At 39.1% G+C, this 25973-nt stretch overlaps 1 protein-coding gene across 9 annotated transcripts in view; it reads right to left on the minus strand.

Annotated features, from left to right (window-relative positions):
- The window catches only part of LOC106986839 (cytosolic beta-glucosidase), a 229931-nt gene that overhangs the window by 182838 nt on the left and 21120 nt on the right, over positions 1 to 25973 (minus strand). For 4 of the 9 annotated variants that reach the window (XM_027046863.2, XM_053217511.1, XM_053217515.1 and 1 more), the window contains exon 1: positions 25401 to 25589. The exons of 1 other annotated variant lie outside the window; for it this stretch is intronic. In XM_027046863.2, the coding sequence (XP_026902664.1) occupies positions 25401 to 25458 (58 nt within the window). In that variant the 5' untranslated portion in view covers positions 25459 to 25589. Of the gene's footprint in view, positions 1 to 25400; positions 25591 to 25973 lie in introns of those variants that run through there. 4 more of the 9 variants (XR_008296387.1, XM_053217513.1, XM_027046790.2 and 1 more) reach the window with 2 other exon arrangements.

A 25973-nucleotide genomic window follows, 5' to 3' on the forward strand; every position in this document is an offset into this window, starting at 1 on the left:
TTGAAAGTGCATAAAACAAATTCTGGCAATTTTGAAAGGTAAATGTCAGTTAGTAGGAAAACGTGGAGCAGCTCATCCTACACGTACACTAGTTAGAGCATATCTAGGCAATATTGTTTCCACGAGAAACTAAAATTTGAATTTTAATTAGCCATTATAATTGATATTTTGATAAAAAAAATATAGTGGGTGGGACTCATCAGTACATTAATGTAAATTTTGCTGAATTAGTGGTATCAATAACTCACTTGTTCACTACGGATTTTCTTTAGATGCAATTATGTCCATATTCTAAAAGTGTGACTGTCCTTTATAAGGAATGAGACTACCATTTTCAGATGAACTACATACCCTGAGACATCCTTCAGACAACTACAGTTTCTGGATGAAATATAGGAACTACATTTTTAAATGTGTCATTGATCTGGTGGGATGGTAGGTAACTCAAAAATAAAGTGAGTGAGGCAATTCAGAAGCACAAATGAATAACGAGGCAGGCTTTTGTCCTGAGAGCATCTACCAATCCCAGATGATGTGAGCTGCCATTTTAATGGCCTTCTGGGACCAGGCAGAAAGGAGCAAAGTCTAAATCTTATCAAAGATGGGAAGCCACATGAAGATGTTTACATAAGGCTGGCAATGGAAGGACCCCACACTCTAAATAAGAAACAAACCCTACCTGAGAAAGAGGCAACAAAGCAACTAGCTTGACACAAAGTTGGGTGGAAGGGGGAAATGACTCCTCAATATCTGCACCAAAAATCCAACCCTCCAACCATTAATCAAGTGTGATAATGAAAAAAGATACTATCAGACATATGAGGTCTCATTGGATATTGAAAAAAAAATTCCTCTCATTGGATATTACAGGAGGATAAATTTCACCAGAATAATCATGCATACCAAGAGAGAAAATTCTAGGATCCAGGAAACAAGGAATTCAGCAGAAAAAGATTAAGAAAGGGTATGTCTGGGCTAATGGTAAAAAGAGACCTCCAAGGATACAGCTGTGCAGCAAACCCAGGGACTAACCAGCCCATGTAAGCATGTCATAGGCTATAAGAAAAAGTTCTCCAAGAAAATTAAACTCATAGAATATCTAGTATGATTTTTTCAAGTATAAATTTTTATTATGGAATTGTCAACATGTACAAAAGTAGACAGAATAATACCGCGAAGCCCCATGAACCCGTGGCTCAGCTTTAACATTTTCAACATGGTGCCAATCTTGTTTCATCTGTATCCATTCAAACTCCTCCATTCAATCGGTAAACATTACAGTATATGCTCTGATAAGAATATTTTTTAATTGTGGTAAAATACACATAAAACCACTTACCACCTTAACCATTTTTTAGCGTAAAGTTCTGTTGGATAGTTCTGTGGCATTAAGAACATTCATAACATTGTGGGACCATTACCACATCCATCTCCAGAACTCTTTTCATCTTGTAAAACAGAAACTCTATAACAAGTTAGCAGTAACTCCCCGCTTTTTATGCTATTAGAATTGTGCGTAGGGTCAGTGAAAAGCAGGGGGCTAAGGGAGAGAAAGTGGACAAGTGGGTAAATCCTCACCTTTCACATTGAGAAGTCAATAGATTATGCCTACAACAGGACTAAAATCAAGAACTTGTAATATAAGAATGTTTAAAATATAGTGGTCAGGGTGCCTGGGTGGGTCAGTTCATTGAGCATCTAACTTCAGCTCAGGTCATGATCTCATGGTTCGTGAGTTCCAGCCCCACACCCAGCTTGCTGCTGTCAGCACAGAGCCCGCTTTGGATCTTCTGTACCCCCTTCTCTCTAACCCCCTCCCCCTCAACTTGCACTCTCTCTCTCAAAAATAAACATAAATAAATAAATAAATAAATAAATAAATAAATAAAAGTCAATACCAAAAGGATTACCTGAAAGAGTTAAAGGGGCTTCCTCTAGAGAGAGGAACATGGAAAGGGACCAGGCATTGATGATTTCTCAGTCTTATTTTACTCTTTAAATTATTTTATTTAATTTTTTTAATGTTTTATTTATTTTTGAGACAGAGAGAGACACAGCATGAGCAGGGGAGGGGCAGAGAGAAAGGGAGACACCGAATCTGAAGCAGGCTCCAGGCTCTGAGCTGTCAGCACACAGCCTGACGCGGGCTCGAACTCACAAACCCGAGATCATGACCTGAGTCGAAGTCAGACGCTCAACCGACGGATATAACTGAATTTCACGATACAAAAACTACAGTGGCTGAGATGAAAAATACACTAGATAGGAGTAATAGCAGATGAAACACTGTAGAAGAAAAGATCAGTGTACTTGAAGACATAGCAATGGACACCCTCTAAAATGAAACATGACGGGGAGAAAAAAAGACTCGAATATAAACAAAGGATCAAGGACCCCTAGGACAACTTCATTTAGCTTAATATACGTGTAATCAGAATCTCCAAAGGAGAAAAAGAGGAAGGGGCAAAAAAATTTTTTTGAAGAAATAATGACTGAATTTTTTAAAATTTGATCAGTGAATCCCAAGCACAAGACAAACGAAGAAAGCTATGCCAAAGCATAATCACGTTGCTCAGAACCAGTCTGAAGAGAAAAATCTTAAAAGCTACCAGAGGAAAAAGATGTGTAATGTCTAGAGGAACAAATATAAGAATACAGTAGTTTGTTGTCACAAGCCATGCAAGCAAGAAGACAATGGAGTGACATCTTTAAAATAATGAAAGGGGAAAAAAAATTTAACTAGAATTTTATTCCAGTAAAAATATGTTCCAAAAATGAAGGCTAAATACTTTTCCAGACATACAAAAGCTCAAAGGATTCATCACCAGCAAACCCTCAATGCATTAAAGCAAGTCCTTCAGGCAGACGGCAATGGATACCAGATGGAGGTACGGATCTACACGATGGAATGAAGAGCACCAGAAATGGTAATTACACTGGCGAATACATAAGATTCTTCTACTATTCAAGTCTCTTTAATACATAATTTATTGGGTAAAGACAAATAATCACACTGTAATATAGAGTTTATAACATATGTAGGCATAAAACGTATGGCAACAGTACACAAAGGCCAGGGAGGGAAAAATAGAAGGATGTTGTTGTAAAAGTCTTTAGTTATGCATGAAGTGGTATAATACCACTTGAAGGTAGACTGTAGAAAGTTAAAGATGTATACTATAAATCCTACAGGAAACACTAAAATAATAAAACACGGAGTTAGAGCTAGTAAGCCAAGAAATAATATATAATAGAGTCATTAAAAATAAGTTATCTGAGAAAGGCAGGAAAAGAGGGAAATGAGAATAAAAGACAGATGGAAGAAATAGAAAACAAATAGCAAGATGGTAGATTTAAACCCAACCACATCAATAATATCATTAAATGTAAATGAGTCTAAACAATTGAAAGAGATTATCAGATTGGATAAAAATGCCAGACTCAGCTACATACTGCCTACAAGAAACCCACTTTAAATATAAAGACAAAAGAAGGTTAAAAGTGTCAGGGCGAAAAAAGACATACCATGCTAACTCTAACCAAAGAAAACTAGAGTCGTTATGATGATAACAGGGTAGAATTTCAGAGCAAGAATATTACTAGGGATGACAAAAGTCATTTCATAAAATTAAAGGGGTCAATTTATCAAGAGGACTTACAATCCTAAATGTTTATGCACCTACTGACAGAGATCCAAAACTCATGAAGCAGAACCTAACAGAACTGCAAAATATAGACAAATCCACAATTGCATTTGGATATTTCAATTAAAAAGACCAACAAGACTATAGAAAAATGGGCAAAAGATGTAAACAGTTCCTTCACAGAAGGAGAAACACATGGCTAGTAAACATTTAAAAAAATGTAAGAGATCATTAAAAATCTGGAAAATGCAAATGAAAACCGCAATGAGATACCATTCTACACCCACACAGTTGGCACAAATTTAAAAATTGGGCAATATCCAGCATTAGAGAGATTGTTGCATGGCAGCAATGTTTATACACTGCTGGTAAGAGAGCAATACGGAAATATTTAGTAAAGTTGAAGAAGCACATAAACCAAAACCTAATAATTCGCATAGCACCATATATCCTGTTACTACAAATGCAAACCGGGAGACATATATATCCATGACTGCAACAAAACAACAACAAAAACCCACACTGGATACAGGTGAAATTTCCTTTTCAGGACAATTAATCAATAAATGAATAAATAAACTATAGAAGAGTCATACGATGAAGATTATACTGGAGTAAGGAGTGAATGAACTACATGTATACAGATCAACATGCATAAATCTCCCAGATATGATATTGAGAGGGAAAAAGCAAATTACAAAAAACATACAATGATACATTTCCATTTGTATGATATCCAAAACATCTCAAACTCACAATCTAGCTGATATCAGACAACTAAATTCTTAGACTACATCAAGATAAAAGTTGTATTAAGATATTGTAAAAACACTATGAGAGAATTAAGAAGAAAGCACTGAAGAGTTACTTTTGTCATTGGGAGTCAGATAGACTTGCCCAGGAGAAATACTTAAGGCAAGTGTTGAAAAATGAGTTAAGAGTTCTCACAGTGGACCTGATAAGGGAAAAAGCAAATGCATAATTCAGTAGCAATGCCGAGGGTGAACTGCAGAAAGAACGCAGTAGAGACACAAAGACCCCCCAGTTAGCAGGTCATTGCAATATTTTTTGGTAAGAAATTATAAGCTTCTTTTATTTATTTTTCTTTTAAACTTTTTAAACAGTTTTATTTATTTTTGAGAGACAGAGAGAGACAGAGCACAAGCGGGCAAGAGGCAGAGAGCAAGAGGGAGTCACAGAATCCAAAGCAGTGTTCAGACTCTTATCTGTCAGCACAGAGCTGACACAGGTCTCGAACCCACGACTGTGAGATCATGACCTGAGCCGAAGTCAGATGCTTAACCAACTGAGCCACCCAGGCGCCCCTATTTTTTTTTAATTACTTGGAAGAAAATAAATTGTCTCTAAAGTCCTCACCATGTTAGGACATAGAAGGGATTCCCACAAAAATGTAAAATATTGATATCACCCACAAACCTAAAATCAAAGATTTCCAAGGCTTCCAAGTATTATGAAAACAGCATTCTAGAGTCAGGCATAGGTGAGTTTAAATCCTGTCTCTACCCTTTACTTCACTGCTCTGTACATACAAAGTGGGAAGATAGTATCTACTTCATGGGGTTCTAGTAAGATCAACTCAGCGAAAGCAAAAGCACTACTAGCAAGGTACGTGGCATAAGGTACGGGCTCAACAGATATTCTTTTTCTTCTCTTCTAGATGCAACGCAACGAACACTAACTACATTTACACAAAAAGTGACCAGTTGCTCTTTTTTTCTTCTCTCCATGGCCTACTCGTGATACCAGAGGACATACAAAGGAATTACTCTAACTAAAAATATTTGCAAACTTGCCTGCAATTAAGATTGGTGTCCATACTTGCATGACTAGGTCTACGGGACCCTTGGCTTCCTGATTTGGAAGACATCATTACAAGTGGGGCCGTGTCACTTTCACTTTTGCCATGACAATACCCTCTGAGAGGACATAGATCTATTTGGACTGCAGTCCTCTGCATAAAAAGAAACCATGTCAGATAAAAATAAGTAAGTGTAGAGCATATGTGTATGTGTGTGTGTGTGTGTGTGTGTGTGTGTGTGTGTACTCTTGCTTCAACACCCAAAACTGACATTGCCACATCACCTCTTTTTAGAAGTATTCCCTGACTCCACATTAGACCAACGCCCTCCTCAGTGCACACTCTGTACAATTAACACATTATGTTGAGTCATCTTTAAAAATACCTTTGTCTCCTTGCCACTCTGAGCTCTGTCAAGGCAGGGCCCAGGTTTCACTAATTTATCTATGTCTCTCACGTGCCACAAATGACATATGGAAATACAGGTTCCCAGCTATCTGAACGTAGCGTTCCTAGGAAACCTTTCGTAACCTGAAATGGCATAAAGTGAAGAGTATCCCCTGTTGGCATATACCACGTTCCACTTTTACGAAAAAAACCATGACACCATTACCATACTAATGCAGAGCAGTGGCATAACATAAACTTTCAGAAAGCAGGGGCTACCTGTAGTATGTGCTAAGTAAAATGGCTTCTGTGAGGTGTGTTTAGCATTAAAAATAAATATTGATATTTGCTATCTCATCACTTCACAGAAATATGCAGAAGTTATTTTAATGCTCATAAGTTATTGCAAATTATTTGAGAAATGAAATGTGATTAAAAATTCAAGTAATTGCCATTTATAAGTTAGGACCTGGTGTACTTTCAGACAAAAATATGTTTATTTTGGCAATTAACATTCAAATGTATTAAACATAACTATTCTATGTGGAACTTTGAAGTTGTGGTGAGCAAAGGTTCCCTGATCTACTCGCAGCATTCGGTGTCCAAAGCTATTTCAGAAGGGACAGGGCTCCCAAAGTGACAAGAAAAAACATTATACTCTATGGAAATACATTTCAACATCATGTCACAGGAGGGTGGAGGGTTCCAGAAAAGTTGTCTCCAAGAAAAAAAAAAAGGAAAAAAAAAAAAGAGAGAAATGAGAAACTGATAAAGCATCCGATGTGTTTGGCCAACAGTGTGGGGATGAATTAGTGAAAGAACCCCAGAGCAGGAAGCCATCAACAACAGCCAATCATTAACTCTCAGGCAAAACAAAACCATACACGAAAAGAAACTCAACCAGAGGACGTTAAGTGGCTCACTTGTGCACAATTTTTATATAAAACAGTGATGTAAAAACTGAATGAAGATTTAAACAAAATGAGTTATATAACAAAATGGGAAAAAATGGAGACGAAAAAGTTTGCTTTGTGAGTATGGTGCTACAGCAAGCTTAAAAGAAAAAATAACTCATCTTACAAAATGGGAAGTCACAGGGCACCTGGGTGGCTCAGTCGCTTAAGCATCGACTTCATCTCGGGTGATGATCTCAGAGTTCGTGGATTCGAGCCCTGTGTCAGGCTCTGTGCTGACAGCTCGGAATCTGGAGCCTGTTTCGGATTCTGTGTCTCCTCTCTGCCCCTCCCCTACTTATGTTCTGTCTCTCTTTGTTTCTCAAAAATAAACAAATATTAAAAAGAAATTTTTTAAATAGGAAGTCACTGTTATATTTTCAACTACAATATCAAATAATGACTCTCTATGTATGCTATTTAGAAACACAAAAGTAAATACTAGAACAAGATGATAGGACTCTCGGCTTTAGGGAAACTAATTAAGAAGTTGAGAGTAATGACATAAAAGATCTTTCTTGGTTGTTGGGTGTTATAATTCTCACAGCACTATCTGAGTTTTTAATCTAAGTACATGTTATGAAGACAAAATTAAACATTAAATTTGGAATTACAAGAGAAGAGAGATTGGAGGCCTATGTCTACCCTGTTTCCAGGTTAGGAGTGGTAGAACACCCAGAGACATGTGATAATGTCCAAGTGTGCTGTCCATCGTCCCAGGGACTGGGCTGCTACTGATACTTAGTGGCAGGGCCAATAATGAAGGCCTGCCCAGTGCAGAGAAGCCACACACAAAACCAAGAAATGCCAACAGCACCTCCACTGGGATACACCGCACTCAATGGGAAAAAGTAAAGAAAAAATAAATGGGTGGGGGTAGAAGGAGGAGGGGGAAAGCAAATGGAAACCATTACATAGAAAATATAAAATAATAATATGGCAGAAAAAAGTTGAAACCATGGTAACCATAAACCCATTAAATAGTCCTATTTGAACAAAATAAAGGGGAAGAGGAAAAATATTTACCATGTAAATACTGATAAAAATAAAGTGGATTTTGCAATACTAATATTAATTATATTTATTGATTTTATAATTATTAATGTTATTATATAATTAATAATACATTAATTCTGACTGGCTCATCAGAAAATCATACAGCTCTTAGTCCCAGAGTCATGGGTTCAAGCTTCAAGTGAGACGAAGAGATTACTTAAATAAATAAAACTTAGAACAATGTAAAAAAATGAATATAAAGAAAAAATAATATGGGCAAAGAGTAATATTCTCATATTAATAAAAGTTATAGCCCACCAAAATTATATAGTAATCACGAACTTTTGTGCATCTATCAATACAGTTTTGAAGTATACAAGAAAAAACCTGTGATAAAAACAGGGATATACTGAAAACTCCACTAACAGCAGAAATGCTCTCAGAAAATGACAGAGAAAGAGAGAATTTGATTAACATAGTATATAAGCTTATTCTCTTACGGACAGATGTCTCTGTATGACTTTATATACATAGGTGTATACGTATGCATGTGTATATAACATAAGATACAGACAGACATATGGGAGAAAAGATTGTTACTCAACAAAGAGAAAATTATTTTTCAAATACCTTGAAGTATTAACAAATATTAGAATTCATGCAGGCTACATTCTCTGACAATTAAACATAAAAGGAAGAAAGGAAAAAATGAAGAGAAAAGGAAGGGAGGGAGGGAGAGGAAGATTAACAAGAAAAAAATAAGTCAATGTATTTTTTTTAATTCTAACTAAATCTTGCAATAAACAGAAAATAAAGGCAGAATGATTGTTAAGGGGAAAAAATGTGTTATTAACATTATCTTAAGAAAAGGCAGAAACCTGAAAACAAACATCTTTAACGCAGCTAAATGCTTCAGAACAGACTTTCCCTCAACAGATGGAAGCTAAGGCAAATGGCTGGAGAGCAAGTGATGAACCAGAGCAGATAGCTTCACCTGTACCCAGGACGCTAGGCACTCCACAGCAATGGGCAGGACCCTGAGGAAGCCACAGGCATGTCTAGGAGAAAAAGACTTCGTTCTAAATATCTGCCATAATCAGATGTCATGAAACTGCCTTAAGCATTTTCCTTTTTAGGGGTGCCTGGCTGGCTCAGTCAGTTGAGCTTGCGACTCTTGATTTCGGCTCAGGTCATGATCCCAGGGTTGTGGGATCGAGCCCTGCATCCAGCTCCATGCGGAGCGTGGAGCCTACTTAAGACCCTCTCTCTCTCTCTCTCTCTCTCTCTCTCTCTCTCTCTCTGTCTCTCTCTCTCTGCCCGTCCCCTGCTTGTGCTCTCTCAAAAATAAATAAATGTTAAAAACAAATTTTTTTAAGTAAAGACAGAAAATATCCAGCATACAATAAGCCTTAATATTACTAAGCCCACCTGTGTTTATTTCTAAAGAGAAGACAAGAGCTACCCCCACCAAGTGTGAAGAGACAGTGGGCAAAAACAAAAACAAAAACAAAAACAAAACAAAAAACAAAAGAAAACCATACATATATTATTTTTAATATTTTTTAATTTTATTTTTGAGAGAGAGGGAGAGAGACAGAGTGCAAGGAAGGTAAGGGCAGAGAGAGAGGGAGACACAGAATCTGAAGCAGGCTCCAGGCTCTGAGCTGTCAGCACAGAGCCCGATGCGGGGCTCAAACCCATGAACCAAACCGTGAGATCATGACCTGAGATGAAGTTGGATGCTTAACCGACTAAGCCACTCAGGAGCCCAAAAAAACAAAATTATTTTTAAGAGTGTGCCCTGAGGGGTGCCTGGCTGACTCAGTCAGTAGAGCATGTGACTCTTGACCTCAGTCAGAGTCATGAGTTCAAGCCCCACATTGGGCATGGAGCCTACTTGAAAAAGAAAAGAAAAAAAGAAGAAGAAGAATATGCCCTGAGTGTGCTACATGTGGACTGCACTGTGTAATGTATAATACAACGTGGATATAACTTAAGTACTGATTTAGAAATTCGGGGAAGTGATAAATTCTTCTAGAAATAAATGGTGAGAGGAAATATTTCAGTCCTCCTTGTGGGACTTGACCCTTGAACTCCAACTCTGCACTTGTCGTGTTGTTGTTTTCTGATGATCCTAATGTCTTTGGCTACAAAGGCTTCTCACACTCCCCTTTCATTTACTTTAGTCCTGTTTAACATATGCAGCTTTTTGTCTTAACTGCTTTTGCCTCTGCTATTCTGCTATAATTATTATCTTTCAATTAAGTCTCTTTGCATTCAGCCATTGATGCATCGAAACATGCTATCTAGTGAAAGACACTTTTCTCTGTCTTTGAAGAAAAACCCCCACGCTTCTCTTCATCCATCAAAGCACTGCGGTAATCTGAACCAGCTTCAGCTTCTGATTGCCGCTATGCTAATCTGAGCCCCACTTGGAAGGATGGAACAGTATACTGGAAAAAGCATCATGATAATAATAATAGCTATCATTCATTAAGCCTTACAATGGCACAGGCACTTTGGCAAGCACTCTACGTCTGTAGAGAAGGAAAAAAAGTTTTCCTCAACCCTCTTAGAGTCCCTGGCTGGGTCTGAAAATTAAACTGACAAAGACAGAGGGGCACCTGGGTGGCTCAGTCGGTTAAGTGTCCAACTTTGACTCAGGTCATGATCTCACAGTTCATGGGTTTGAGCCCTGTGTGCAGCTCAGTGCTGACAGCTCGGAGCCTGGAGCCTGCTTCGGATTTTCTCTCTCTCTCTCTCTCTCTCTCTCTCTCTGCCCCTTCACCACTTATGCTCTGTCTCTCTCAAAAATGAACATTTAAAAAATTTTTTTTTAAATAAACTGACAAAGACAGATTAAGAGGCAAAAAACATGTATTTAAGTTTTACATGCCCTGGGAGCCTTCGGAGGAAATGAAGACCTGAAGAAATGGTTAAACCTGAGTATTTTTATGCTAGGTTTGATGAAGAGTGGACAGTTGTGGAGGAATATGATAGGTCACGGAGCATGAGGTAAGGGGAGGAAATTGGGGGAAAGTCGGCAAGGTCTATTTATTCTGATTCTTCTCAGCGTCCCTCTGTCTTCAAAGATAAGGATGCTCCTTTCCTGTAGGTATAGGGAAGGCGCCTCTCACATGAGCGTTTTAGGACGTTTATGAGAAGTGGCGGGAGGCCACAGCGACCTTCCCACTTCTGCTGTCTTGGTGTCGTAGCATGTCCTGAGCTCCATCCCACAACTTTCTACCACTGATATCAACCCCCACTTAAACTGGAGGAATCTGAGTTTTCCTTAATTTTAAGGATTTAGAGGAAAGCTTAGGTAACTGACGGAAGTGAAATCGTAAGCCAGGGGTCACTGAACGGAGACTGTGTTCTTATTCACATTTTCTATAAGCATACACAATTTATCTCTATGCCTTACGATCTCTGTGACCTCAAGCAATTCACCCCACCTTTCTGTGCCTCTGTTTCCTTATCTTCAAAATGAGAGTGATAATAACACCTGGGTCATCCTACTTCATAGCATTGCTGAGAAAATTTACCGGATGTATTGTTGGAGTTGATGCATTTAGAACTGGCTCCCTGGGAGGTAGCGTATAATTGTTGGTAATAAATGGTTTTCGTACCCACTACTCTAGCCTATACTGTCTCTCCTAAGAGGAGATCTCAAAGTAGCTAGTCTTTTTAGGAGCCCACCTTGTCTTGCTGGCCTCCTCAAGGTTCTCTTATCAGGACTAGCGGACTGTGTTGCTGCCCTGGCTCTTCGGGCTAGGGACCACCAAGCCTGTTGGGCATGCAGTGTATCCTGTCTCCACAGTGTTGCAATTCCTCTGTTTCCTGCACTCAGTTGTCATTCTGGACTCTCAGCACCCTAAGAAGGGCATTCGTCCTGTTCTAGAACTTTGGGGCAGGAGGAGATGACTCCTGGACAGCATGCACTGTAAAAGCTATCCCACAGGGGCAAGTATTTTTCTCAGTAGCCTTTTTTTCTGTTTCCCTTTAAAAATAATAATAAAGTTCTTTTATTACATAACTGTGGGACAAGGGATCAACCATAAGTGCTTAAAATGCAAAAGGTGCCCTACATTTAAACCTCTCCTGCTCAGAAGAAATACCCCTTGCAACATTTAAATCCTTTAACTTTTTCCTCCCTCTTCCACATGAAAATTATAAACAGCACCATGCTGTTAATCTGTAACTTCCTAGTGGCATCATGGCAGATATAAAATACCCCCAAAAAACTTCAGCCTCTAGGAATTTGCCTGGCCTGGTTCCAGTAGCAAATCAACTCAAAGATTTTATAAGCAATAATTTGCTTTTCATTATTTTCCTATCACCAATCAGATTTTCATTGTACAACACAACTAAACAAAGAAAGGAGGGTTGTGTGGGGGGGAACTTCCTAAATCTACCCTATGAATTGCACCAGGTAAAGGACTCTGTTTGCCAGTTAAATACAATGGCCTTATTTTAAATAATTCCATGTTAATATGTGTTTTCTAGAATACCTTTATAAATCTGGCATTTGTGCAAAGGGGCTAATGGCATCCTTTTTTTGACTAATAGAAATCACAGTCTTCAGAGTCAGTTGAATCTTTTTATCATACCAACAAATATTTATGGATCACACAATGCTGCAGATACGGAAGCATGACTCCAGACTTTAAATCCTGGTTCCCATTTCCCAAGAGAAGTGAGAAGAGCTGGGAGTGAGTAAACGTGGAGACACTGACTTGAGGAGGGATAGGTCATGTCCAGATATTTGCACCCTAAAGAATTGTGAGCCCACTAACTAATGGGGCAGGAACTCCTGACAACCTGCCTCAATAGGAATTTGAGGGGTTTTTTCTGTAATTAAAAATTTTTTTTTCCAGAACTCCCACATACTAATTCACCCCAGATAACTTCAATTCTTTGAGTCTGTGTCTTCATCTGTGAAAAGGGAATAATTACACAGGAAGTGTGTAAAATGTCCGGCGTGGTGCAAATAATAGTTGTTAAAAAGGGGGGGGCAGCCCTTATTGTTATTATTCCCGTCACTCCTGTGTTAGCAAGCTTTTTCTATATGTGGCTTTCATGTTTTCAAACATCTCATTAGACTTGCTAAGGCGTATTTAGACACATGCAATATACCCAAATGCATTTAATGACAGGGTATGTCGGAAAGCAGCTCTGCTATAGCTTTTGTCTTTTAGAAAGATGCTCTTCAGAACCAATGTATCATAGAAATTAAAAGCCCAACTTGAGGTATTATGGAGTCATAGTCCATTGCCTGGGGAGAGCAGAACCATACATCCCCTCCAGACAGGTCTACCCTCGGTACCGGCAGGTCTTACTAAATCTGTATGTGATCTAGGTTTTGTTATATACTTGAAATGGTTAATTAGAAGAGGTAGGGGAATCTGAAATGTCACAGCAAGTGCCTCCTGGCCCACTGTCACGTTTCATGAATTTTCGTGCGGAAGCCATTTGGATTAAGCAGTGACCCAATCCAAACAAATTGCTTCTGTGCCTCTTATCTCCTATCACCTATTTATGTCCCAATACATCTGCATTGTGTGGCTCGGGAAGATCCATTAAGTCCTTGGGCAGTGTTTACGGCTAGTTTTTTTTATTATTATTTCTTTGAGGCTCAGATTTCTCACATAAAGTGATAGAAAACTACTGTACAGACAGTACATATTAACATTTTTTAAAAGAAAGGGGGAAAAAAGAAGTACGTATAAGATTCGCAATTTCAGTCTGGGAATTCTCAGAGCAACCCTGTGGGTGAGAGACAATAATTTCTTGTAGGTTTTAGGTAAAGATATAATTTACCTTTATTTGCAGACACAAAACTCTAAGAAAACATTATGTGCCATCAATGCCTCTGGCTTTAAAAATATTTATGAGATTGAAATAGTTACCTGGAGGCAGACATTTCCTTTCAATGTCATAGGTCAGGCACGTTGGCTAATACCCCAGATGATATTGATGTACCTTCAAAACTTAAAATAATGTTTATACCATTTATTTATTCATTCATATATAGAGCACCCATCCTGAAGTATCTGGGACACTGAACAAGGTTTACATAAATCTGACTGTTTTTTCCTCTGGGCCATTTGGCTCAGTCTGATAGACCATAAATATTCAATAATACTTTACAATGACAAAGCATCTTTTATGCAAACATCTCTAAGCACATTATTCACCAATATTACAATCTCCTTTTTAACCTACTGGTAAAGTCACAGAAACTAATTGACTTTCTTCAAGGTCCCACTGCAAATTGTTTATTTTGTAGATCAGAGTCCAGGTGTCCTGATCCTAGCCACAACTAAAGGGAGAGAAAACAAACAAACACATTTTTTAGGTGCTTAGGCTGATGACCTACACTAAATATTTCTAAATTGACTCTATTAGGCAAAACGTCCTCCTTAAAGATGTTAAATGTTGTGATGCATCCAACTGAATTTTACAACTTTTGTTCCAATTTGCCCACGGCCAGTTACCATTTTCAGAGCCCCAACAATGACCTATTTTAATTGAATCCTGCTACAAACACTTACACTTTCACTCTTTAATCAAATCAGGTTTCTAAATAGAAATTAAAGTTGGAGCAGAACAGCGAAACTTTTCGTGAAAAGGTCCAGTTGAAGTAACGGTGCGGCTGTAACACAAAATACCGAAGCAAAGTGTGAAAAGCTGGGAATTACTCCGAGATTGGGCCAGTCTCAAACACGTCAGGTAATGCAAGTGAAAGAAAATACTTTAAATTCATTATTTTACATCTTCTTTACGTTAAAGTAAGGCAGCTTTAGTATAGAGGATTAATAAAATGGCAAAAAAAATTGAAAAATTTTTAAAATCACTCGCAACCATGACTGTCGTTAATAACACATTTACAGACTCCTAACCTCAGGAAGAGTAGTTGACCAAGGGCCCCAGGTCTGAGCCCTGAAATCCTCTGTCCCAAGTGCTGGCCTTTGCACTGAGGCCACACTTTCCTGGGCTGACCTCAGCCAGTGCTGAGTGTGGTGAGGCTACCATGACAAGCCTGTACCTGGGAGATGGGGGACTTCCTGACAGGTGACTTGGCTCAAGGACTCCCTGAAGACCTGGCTGGGCTTTCCCTTGAGCTGTCATGCAGTCTAAATGCTTCATTCAAAATTCCTTCTTCCTTCCCTCTCTCCTACACTTGTCAGATCTGCATCCCAGCCTCTTCCCACTCCAGTTTCTCTCATTGAGAATAAACTTCTTGCATGGTCAACACCATCCTGGCCTCTGCTTCCTGGAGGACCCAGTGTGACATGCCAGTGTGACATGGCAAAGACGATGGTGAGGACGATGGTGTTGATGATGGTGGTGGTCATGACGGTAGTCTAAATAATAATAAGGATTAACATCTACTGAGTTTGTTTGTTTTTTTTTAATGCCAGGCTGCATGCTAAGAGATTACTTGAGTTATTTCATGCACTATTCCCAATAACCTCCAAAAGGTAGATATTACCCACCTGAGAGAAGTAAGTCTTAAAGAAATTATGAAACAAAAACAAGACCACATTGCTTATGAAAGTCAATAAGCTAACTTATTCAAATATTTTTCATGTTTGTATCACATATATGAAGAGCCACTGCATCAACTCTGGGTAGTTGGGAAAGTTTTTCCAAGCCCTTAAAACAAACAAAGGTCAAGAAAACGAGTCAAGGCCAAGTAATTTAAACAATTGGGACCATTAAAACATCCAAAATAACAATACCCAGTCTCCAATTTTAGAATTTATTGACACTATTAAACAGACCACTTAATAACAAACTAATGGGCTTTTTCTAAACGAAACAATTGGTACAATAAAATGCACTTAAAAAGATTTATACCCCATAAGCATCTTTCTGAGAAAGAACACCAGATTGGAACTTGTAGCAGCTTGCTAATTCAAGAACAGAACTTTCTGATGGCAGCAAATGCCGTTTAGAATAATTTGAGGTTTCTGTGACTCATAAACGAATTGACTTTGCTCAAGGTCTCCCAGGAATCACTGGGTCAGTCTTCATTCTTAGGAGATGTCTGCTGATGTCTCAAAACAACTCCCTGAATACAGAGTTTTCTGGACTTTTCATGTTAAAGTCTGATTGTGGCAGCTACAAAGTTTCCACAGTATGTCAACTGGCAGTACAAAGGGGTATGCCATTGGTAAACCTCCAAAACTCTTAATTTAATTATTAACTCATGTCAGGGAACAAGGTCCTCCAGTACATCATGGAAACAGACCTTTTGTGACTCTTCTGGCACAATTTCTCTCCAAAGTCATCATCCAACATCAAGCCAACCATATCACAGTTTTAGTGTGGTTGCATTTTGTCTTTGGTTAAGCCACAGAGAGTACACTGGGGTGGCCCTGGCAGATGCTTGTCTCAGCTGTCTAATATCTATGCTGAGAAGGCCTCAGTTCTCCCTTCACTAAATCAGTTGGACGACAAGATTTATTGTATACCAACATTTGCCAAGTTCTCAGCATTGTGGGGAACCAAAGGCTACATTAGAGTCTCCATCACCTCCATCCCCATATCTTGGTCTTCATGCAAACAAAGTAGGCAATGGTCAAAGCCCTTTGTAATATTTCCTCCCGTGAAAGACCCCTAGTCTCCCACACTGTGTTACAGAGTGGTAGATGCACATCTCTAATCCATGCCTGCAATCTAGACCTGGATAATAATTTGTAAGATATATGAAGTAATGGACCATCAAGAGAAAATGTTGCTCTTTCAAAGATCCCCAAGTATGCATCTGTATGATAGACTACAATGACTCCAAAGGAAGATTATTGTCTTTAGAGTAAATAATGCACTTTTTCCCCCAAGTCTCAAAGCCTGTATTTAAATGATTATTCATGGGTGTTGTGGGAGACTTTAAGCCTTAGCTTGGCAATTCCCAACATAAAAATGTGTAATGTTTCAAAAACCTTGTTTATGAGTCACCTGCCCAGAAACTCACCATTGCCTCTTACATTATATTGAAATTCCCAAGCCAACCCCCAAAATTTATTTATCTCATTACACACCTGAAGGGTATTCAGTGACACCTACCCCTATTTACAACGTTGTTCCTTTGAGAAAATGTCCTCTAAATTCCTATTCAAGTGACATGTAAATACATTTCTCCCTGTACTCAGGGATACATAGGGAGAGACAAGAGGATGAAAATGAGAAGTGAATGAGCTCAGACATTCAGACAGCGATCAGAACCCTGTTAATCTTATACATACATTCAAAAAATGCCCTTCTCTACATGATTATTGCTCATTAGGGTTGAAGAATTATAGCCTCCACTATCAAGACAGATATTTTCAGAATCTGAAGTGACTGCCACCCTCCCCTTGGTACCTAAATGAAACATAAACCTAGGTATAGGAAGATGTGACATTGACTCTGAAACTGTCCAACCTCTTGTCTATATTTTCAGTATTTCCCCTAACTCCTTTAAGTGCCTATTATAATTAGTATACATTTTAAATAGGTTTTTAAATGGGTGCATCACAAAAATATTTTTCTGTCTTGAATCAAGGTAAACCCTAATAAATTTACAGTTTCAAAATATCAAATAGGCCCTTTTAGATTAAAAAAAGAAGAAGAAGAAGAAAAGAAAACCTACCTTGGTTTTTTTTCTATTATTAAAATGTAAAGGATTTTTAAAATCTCATTTATTTTGTCAATTGGTTCTGCTTAACATTCTTCAGCCCAGTCCACTCTCAATTATCCATGCTAAGGAAGGGGGATCAGTGGCCTGGATAATCTAAAACAGCAGACAATTTTAAAAGCCCTTGTATTTGGCCCGGGCATACTTTACAATCAAACTCTGATTATCCACACTAATGAAAGGAAGATCAGGCACCTTGAGAAAGATCCAAAGCCAATATAGATGTGCTCAGCTGGTTTAGGGCACCTCGAGGCAGAGGCTCATGTAGCACAGTAGGAGTAAAAAACAGGGCTCCAGCTATTACCAATGGTGACCACCCATGCCATCCAAAATACCAACACAGAGCTACAATATCCGTATCAACACCACTTATGATGGTAGTCTTCTTTACATGCATGGAGTCATGTCCAAATGCCACCATGTAAAAAAGCATGTTGTTTCAAATATTTAATACAAGAGCAGATTGTTCATGTATACTCAAAACCTCTTTTAGGGGTTCCCTTTGCCCCTCTCCATCCCCTGCCCCTTACTACCTTTACTCAGAAAAGTCACATACTCAGAAGAAGAGTGTAAAGGATAGAGATGAAAGAGGCAGTATGTTGGAGTAAGAAAAGTTCCAACTTGGAAGGTGGAAAGACTGGACCTCTGTCCCGTTGGTCTCTGCTCATGCCAATAGTCAGGTGTGCACCCAAGCGGAGGGAATAATGTGTGCAGCAGTACATGAAGGTCATGGCACATTTAAAGAATGGCATGTGCTTCATCTTGGTCAAGGAAGAAGATACAAATGAAGAAAAGCAAGAGGTGAAGCTGGCGATGTAGTGAGAGGTGAAATTACAAAGTTTTTTTTTTTATGCCATGCCAGAAGTTCAGAAATTATTCTGTAGAAGATAGAAGACAGTAATAATGTTTTTAATCATTGTTAAAATTTATTAAACGCACAAAGGTTGCCCAAGACTGCTCTAAGAATTTGATGTTAATAAACACATTTAATGTTTACAACAACCCCAAGATAGGTACTATTATTGTTCCCATTTTACAAATCAGGAAACTGAGGCCTGCAAAGCTCAGGTATCTCCCAAGATCCCTGACTGGTGGAGTCAAGATTCAAACCTAGCCAGTTTAATTTTGGAGCTCTTGTTATCTCTCACAAAATGGAATGATGTGGTCAGAATTTGAACAGACCACACTATAAGCACTGTGCTGGAGAGACTGCAGGAGTGTAGAGGAGCGAAGGGTATTTCAGGACGATAAGCGCCAGTGAGTTCCAGAACTAAAGAAAAGGCAGTAGTAATGGAGGAGAGGATGTAACCAAGAGGTTAAGAAGAGATAGAATAAAAAATAATTGGTTAAAAAAAGAAGAGAGTAAGAGGAAGAGTCTAACATGAGTCCCAGAGTGCTGGCATGGGCACTTTATGATGGCCTAATAATTTTCAAAGAACCACTTGACCTTGTGCACCAGTGAACTTACCTGGAAAGCAACCCCTACCAGATGGGCAGGCCCAGGAAGGAACAGCACAAGTAATGCTTTTTATTTTCCAGTACAATGCTGACACATACTCATCCAAATAAACAAATGTCCCATCTTAACTGATGAATTTGGTGGTGACAACAACAACAACAACAACAACAACAACAAAACTCATGTACAATTATGTAGGCTAATATATAGAACCCATACTCCAAACAAATGATTGAGGTACAGCAATTTTTTCTTGTTTTTCCTGGTTAAATATATTGAATCACATTTAGTTTTTCATGTAACATCCATGAGCACTATAGAAAGATAAGAAAGAAAAAGCACAGGCTGATGAGAAAAGATGCAGACATGTTATAGCTTATCAAGATAGTTGTTAAGTGTCATAAAAAAAGCCCAAACCATTTATAGAACACTCATATTCAGGTGAAAAATATAAAAGGGTATGTGTGCATAAAAGTCTATGGATGGGGGCATCTGGGTAGCTCAGTTGGTTAAGCTTCTGACTCTTGACTTCAGTTCAGGTAATGATCTCCACAGTCCGTGAGATTGAGCCCCAAGTTGGGCTCTGTGCTGGCAGCACAGAGCCTGTTTGGGATTCTCAATCTCTCTGCCCCACCCCCACTCACACGCATCCTCTCTCTCAAAAATAAATGAATAAACAAATGTATACAAAAAGACTAGAAGTATATTAACCATGAACTTGAAGAGAAGTGGGGGCAGGAAGCATGAAAGTAATAAACAACAATCAGACAGAGAAAGATAAATACTGTATGATCTCACTTATGTGAAATCTTAAAACAAACAAACAAACAAAATTCATAGAAAAAGAGATCAGGTTCGTGGTTACCAGAGGCAGGAGGTGGGGCTTTGGGGATGGAAGAAAGTGGTCAAGAGGCACAAACTTCCAGTTACGACATAAAATAAGTACTGGGGACACAATGGACTACACGATGACTACAGCTAAAACCCTGCTACATTTGCCAGTTGCTAAGAGAGTAGATCCTAAAAGTTCTCATCACAAGGAAAAAAATACGTTTTTGGTGAGGGCGATATCTATATGAGATGATGGATGCTAACTAGACTTATTGTCATGATCATTTCCCAGTATGTCTAAGCCAAATCATTATACTATACACCTGAAATTTATACTGTGTGTCAATTACATTTCAATAAAATTGAAAAAAAATTGACTTCATAAAAATACAAAATTCTAAAAAAAAAAAAGCAAACAAAAATATTCTTTAAAATCCTCATTATCTGGAAGTTATTGAGATCTAAATCTTGTCTCTTTCTCTTCATATATAGTCCTTTATGAAAAGACTGACTGTCAATAGTTCCCACCCACTTATACAGAACCCTACTTCTTATAAAACCAGTCCTGTTTTAGTTAAATAGAACTATTTGACTTTTAAAAACAACCTAACTCAGACACTGATATCAACATAATCTTTCATTCATGAACATGAACAGGCTCTCAAGGATCACCAGACATTTGACAAAAACAAATAGCATCAAATATATGCAAAAAAATCTCAAAATCTTAAAGTGATACAGAGGGAAGGAAGGAGGAAGGAAGGAAGGAAGGAAGGAAGGAAGGAAGGAAGGAAGAAGGAAGGAAGGAAGGAAGGAAGGAAGGAAGGAAGGAAGGAAGGAAGGAACTTAACTTTTTAAACAAGCATTCTTAAAAAGATTTGAGGTGTGATTACATCCAGAAAACAAAATACAGCTTCTTAAAACTGAAGCAATCAAAGAATAAATTTGAAAACCTAAAACTATGATTGCCACAATTAAATATTCAAGAGGAATTGAAAAACAGAATGAATGAAGCTAAAGTCCAAATTAGTAATCTGGAAGAAAAAGTTGAGGAATCAACCCAGATCCAGAGAAATACAAAATGTAAGAAAAAATGTCTCCCATATTCACCCCATGAAGTTTCAATAAAAAGAGATCAGCATTGGGAACTCTACAGGTGAGAAATCTGAGGCTTAGAGAAGTTAACTCATTTAATTCTCCAGCAGTATACAAATAGAATCAGGCATATTCCAGATGTGTCTTACTCATAAGCCCAAGACTGAAATTCAGTCAGTACCTGTAAGAGTGGCCCCACTCTGATTGGTTCATGTAGGTGCCAGCCTGATCAATATCAGTAGTTTACAGCCGGCCTCCACTCTTAATGGTCAATGAAGATGATAGTCTGCCCCATACCAGTTGTTTATGGCTGGCATCCACTCTCACTAATCAATGCAAGTGCCAGTCTAGTCTATACCCATTCTTTATAGTCATCATCTTCTTGGGTAGTGAATCAGTTGATGAATATTTGAACATCATCCCTGCCCCAGCCCATACTCTTTCAATGATGCCTACATACTTTCATGGTACAATCAAAAAAAGGGATGGATTAAATACGTGAGGGGGATTGAGGAGTGCACTTGTTGTGATGAGCACAGGGTGTTGTATGGAAGTGTTGAATCACTATATTTCACACCTGAAACTAATATTGCGCTGTATGTTAACTAATCAGAATTTAAGAAAAACTTAAACAAAGGGAGGCGATCACTGAGATTTTTGTGGGTCACAAATTTGAACCTGCGGGGAAGAAATAAAGGTGGTTTCTGTCATATCACCCTTTAAGCTATGAGAAATTTCATGGATAAATGCTTCCCTCTCTTCTTCCTTTTTCCTTACACACCAAGAAATAAGCAGCCATGCTTTTAAGTCTTTTTTCTCTCCTTTCCCAGGTGGTCCAGACAAAGAGTAGATCTATCTGGTAAACTCTATCTGATAAACTCTGTCCTAGAAGACTACCACAGGCAGTCATCCTAAACTGTAATGTTTAAGGGGTTTAGCAGAAAACAGGAATCAAGATAAACAGGAAGTGGTCTAAAGAAATATAGGGCCTGTGCTGACATCTAAAACGTGTAGATGTCATATGCCTCTGGCTCAGGTTTGTGTAGACTAGATGAGTTTTTAAAAAGGACTAGAGAGGAAATAGCCTGAATAGAAATCACCACAAATGGGATCTAAAACCAACTTGAAAATTCAGCTGCCCTGTTTATTCTCCCACTTTTAAAATGCAAACATAACTCCAATTTCTTAACTATAGCATTCCATCTTGGACATACCAAGGCAAACAGAAGGCCAAAATTTGAGCCCAGCCCCGAGTTCTGCCAACACAAAGCCAAAGTTAAAGCTAAATCAACATCCAAACGTTATATTGGTATCCAGTGCAGCATCAAAGGTTGATAATGACATTCATAAAACTGAGGCCTTTTCCTCCCTAAGAACCACAAACTCAGATCCCACCAGGAGGTGTTGATGGAGTAGTTTAGACTTTGCTTAGGATTTGTGGGATTCTGCAGATCTTGTTCACCCCTTAAGAGCCTTCCCTGAAATCAATGGGAGTTATAAGCTCATAAGAGCTGTAGAACTGGGTCCTAAATGTTATTTTCATAGCTCCTCTGTGGCCTACCGAGGGAGTAAACAAAATGCCACTAAGCTACCTGCTGTTTTGTGTCTCTCATTTCCTCCAGCCAAAACAGAGGCAGAGGTGACTTCACAAAGGGTTAAAACTCATGAGAAATGTTTTTTTGTAATTAAAATACTGCAGGAGACTCACTTCTGTACCAACAATGATTATCTGCCTTTTTTTCCTGCCTCTTCGTCTAAGAAATACATTTTACAGGTTTTACAACGTTCTTTACAACTCACCTAAAACACATAATTTTCCTCCTGCTTATATCACTCGTTTATTATTTATTTATTAGATTTATATTGTGCTTTCCTCCAAAAGGCTCAAAGCACCACACAGCCAACTCTTATATAATAAACATTTCATTAAACTCTTCTTAAAAGCTATAAACAGGGAAGTAGCCAGAGTGGGGGCAGAAGAGATATGAAGGACAGTAAGAAAGAAGAATCAAGGGTCAAGTGAAATAAGCAACCAAATAATCAATATATTAGCAGGCCCGGTGATTAGAAAGTCCTGTCCTGACCCACCTACAAAGACCCTGACAGTGCCTTCTATTCTGAGTAACAGAGCCAAAATACCCTATTTCTGTGTGGGGGTGAGGCATGGGTATGCCGGGCAGTGGGGAGGCGGGGGAGTATGCTCATTATCTCTCAGGGCTAGCAAGAGGGTATGTGAAAACAAAGATACCTACACAGACAGCTGTGTTTTGAAAGCCAGTGGAAAGACATACATGGTAATGCTTTATCACACATAGCCAAAACGTTAGCTTTCTGTTGTTTTTTTTAACAAATACAATTTACGTTTCATCCTCAGTTCTGTTGAGGGTATGTGACTTCTTCCAACGGTTCTGTAGACTTTCGGAACCAGGGCAACCTAAAAGCTCAAGGATTCTCAAAATCAAAAAGTGACAAGGCAACTTCAGCTTTTAAATCCCAGGTCACATTGATTTGACAATGCCGTATGACAAAGCCACTGACATCCCGCATGTGTGATCTGCACCACAGTGGAAGGGGAGCTACACTCTCCCAGCAACTGCTGGTGGAACTAGTCCGGAATGAGCAAAGAGGGAATGTATTCTAACATGCAGAAAAAGGGGAAATCACCATTCCCCTTAGGTGGAGCAGACAATGTAACTCTCCTGTCAGTAAAGGAGTGGAAGAGACCACAGCCAGGAGAAAGAATCACCATGATAGGATTAGTGTTGCTGCTCTTATGCTCCAGGCCCTCTTGTGCTCCCCTTACACATGCTAAACTCTGTAATCCTCAGAACAAACCTACAAAGTGGGAATGACCACTTTCCTAATTTCATAAGTAAGGAAACTGAGGCTTAAGTTATTTGCCCAAGGTCACTCAGTTAGTAAGTGCCTGAGCTAGGATTCAAACCTAGCACAGAAGCATGGGTGGAAAACCACAAACATAAAAAAATCATTCTGTGAGTTGACAAGGAGAGAAGTCATGTAGGATCAAGTCTCCCCACTTCAAAGCTGCTAGAGAGTTAACAGCACAGTGGGAGGTTAGGGGCCACAAATAAAAATCCTAAAACAAGGCTGCAGCAAGCTCAGTACAGAAGGGCATGAACAAACTGCCTCCAAAAGACAGAAGAGCTATGGCAACCCTGAGGCCCTGTGAAGACAGGAGCTCAAAATGGACCAGTAAGGTTATCCCTAGGTTCTACATGAAAAGGACCTGGAAACTGGCAGCTGAAATCTATGATATCGTCTGGTATAACTGATTGCAGATTTATGCCAAGTTAACTTGTAAGTTTCACAGAGTCATCCCCAGAAATCCTTTTGTAACCCCCTCAATATAAAGACCATGCATTGAGCACTTACTAGGTACCAAGCATTTGACATACGTCATCTTATTTTTGTTGTTGTTGTTGTTGTTTGTTTTTAGTATGAGAGAAAAAGAGTTGGGGAGAGGGGCAGAGGGAGAGAGAGGAGAGAGAATCCCACGCAGGCTCCACGCTCACTGCCAAGCCCCCCACAAATGCAAGATCATGACCTGAGCTGAAATCAAGAGTCAGATGATCAACCAACTGAGCCACTCAGGCAATTCCACATCATCTTATTTAAACCTCACAGCAATGATATAACATAGATACCCTAATTTTCCCCATCTTACAGATTGGAAGCACAGAGAGATTGAGTAACTTGTACAAAGTCACACAGAGCTAGTAAAAAGTAGAGTCTGAGGAGTCACATGGCTTGTTCTGGTCCCCAGAACTGTGAGAAAATAAACCCCCCAATTTATGGTAATTTGCTACAGGAGTTCTATGAAACTACTACAAGAAACTCTCTTGGCTTTGTTTAGCCCAGAGTTTCCCACATGGAAAAGATATGTATATATGGAGCACAGGCTCATCAGTAGTAGGACAGAGACCAGGGCTCCAACTCCATTAGACCTCCAGCTCCATCCAGGGTGCTTTCTCACACCCTGCGGTTGGCCCCTGCACTTATCAGCTGCCCCAGAGATGGGATGGCACACTAGACTAGTCTCTGCTTTTTAGCACTAAAAATAGAACCGGGCACCTCTTCCAACGGATGAACATCCTCTAATAAAGTCTCTTGTATTCCTTGAAGAAATTTACTGAGTATTTTTCCAGCCAACAGTGGAAATTAATTTTTTGTTGCTGTTGGGGGAATTTTGGCAAGAGTGTTCAAGAAATCAATGACAAAAGCAGCTAGTCCAAGGTAAATTGATGTCTCAGATAAACTTGAGCTTACTGAAATTACAGGTGCAGCTCAGTCGTCAACCCCTCACTACCACCAACCTTGCCGAAAGAAAGGGACAAAGGAATGTGAACCTCTTCTGTGTGAAAAGTGACAGTTTCACTTCTATGATTACAGACTCACTAATCCCTTTCCTTCTTTTCCTTTTGCCTCCTCAGCCTCACCCTCTTCCCTAGGCACACAGACCCCACCAGAAGTAATTCCATTCCAGCCCTAGTGAAGGGGAAGGAGCTTCTCCTACCTTCCACTTGATAAGCTGCAGTGGACGCCCCCCATCCAAATCCTGCAGGGAAAGCCATATTTTCAGAAGAGGGCCAGCTAGACACTCAGCCAAATGGGAGTTCTGTGCCCTTTAGTCAGAGGAGCCCAAGAAATTGTGCAAACAGTGTGGGGACTCACCCCGACCAAAGTCTCAGAATGCAAATGTGTATGCAAACAAGAAGGGAGCCAGATTAAATGATCACACTTGACTGGCCTTGGCCTTGATGCAAATCCAAGACACTTTGTAAAGGCAAGCATTTCCACTTTCTTCTCTGGGCACACCCTGATTTTAACAGAGTTAGACCAGCCTGGATGCTTTGGCAGGGCACCCATTCATCCAATCTTATCCGTTTTATTAAAAAACATGGACATTGTTTTTAAAAGTCACATTATCCTACTAGAATTCTCCCTTAGCCAATTCCTCCCAATTCCTAAGCCCCACTCCCTACAAGTAACAGTTCGCAACTGTCTCTTCTGGAATTTTCTCCCATGTTATTTAAACAATAAACTGAGATTACTGCGTCTTTGTTTTCAATTTTAGATAATAACAATC

The sequence above is a fragment of the Acinonyx jubatus genome, chromosome B1 (genome assembly GCF_027475565.1).
Source record: "Acinonyx jubatus isolate Ajub_Pintada_27869175 chromosome B1, VMU_Ajub_asm_v1.0, whole genome shotgun sequence".
Taxonomy (NCBI): Eukaryota; Metazoa; Chordata; class Mammalia; order Carnivora; family Felidae; genus Acinonyx; species Acinonyx jubatus.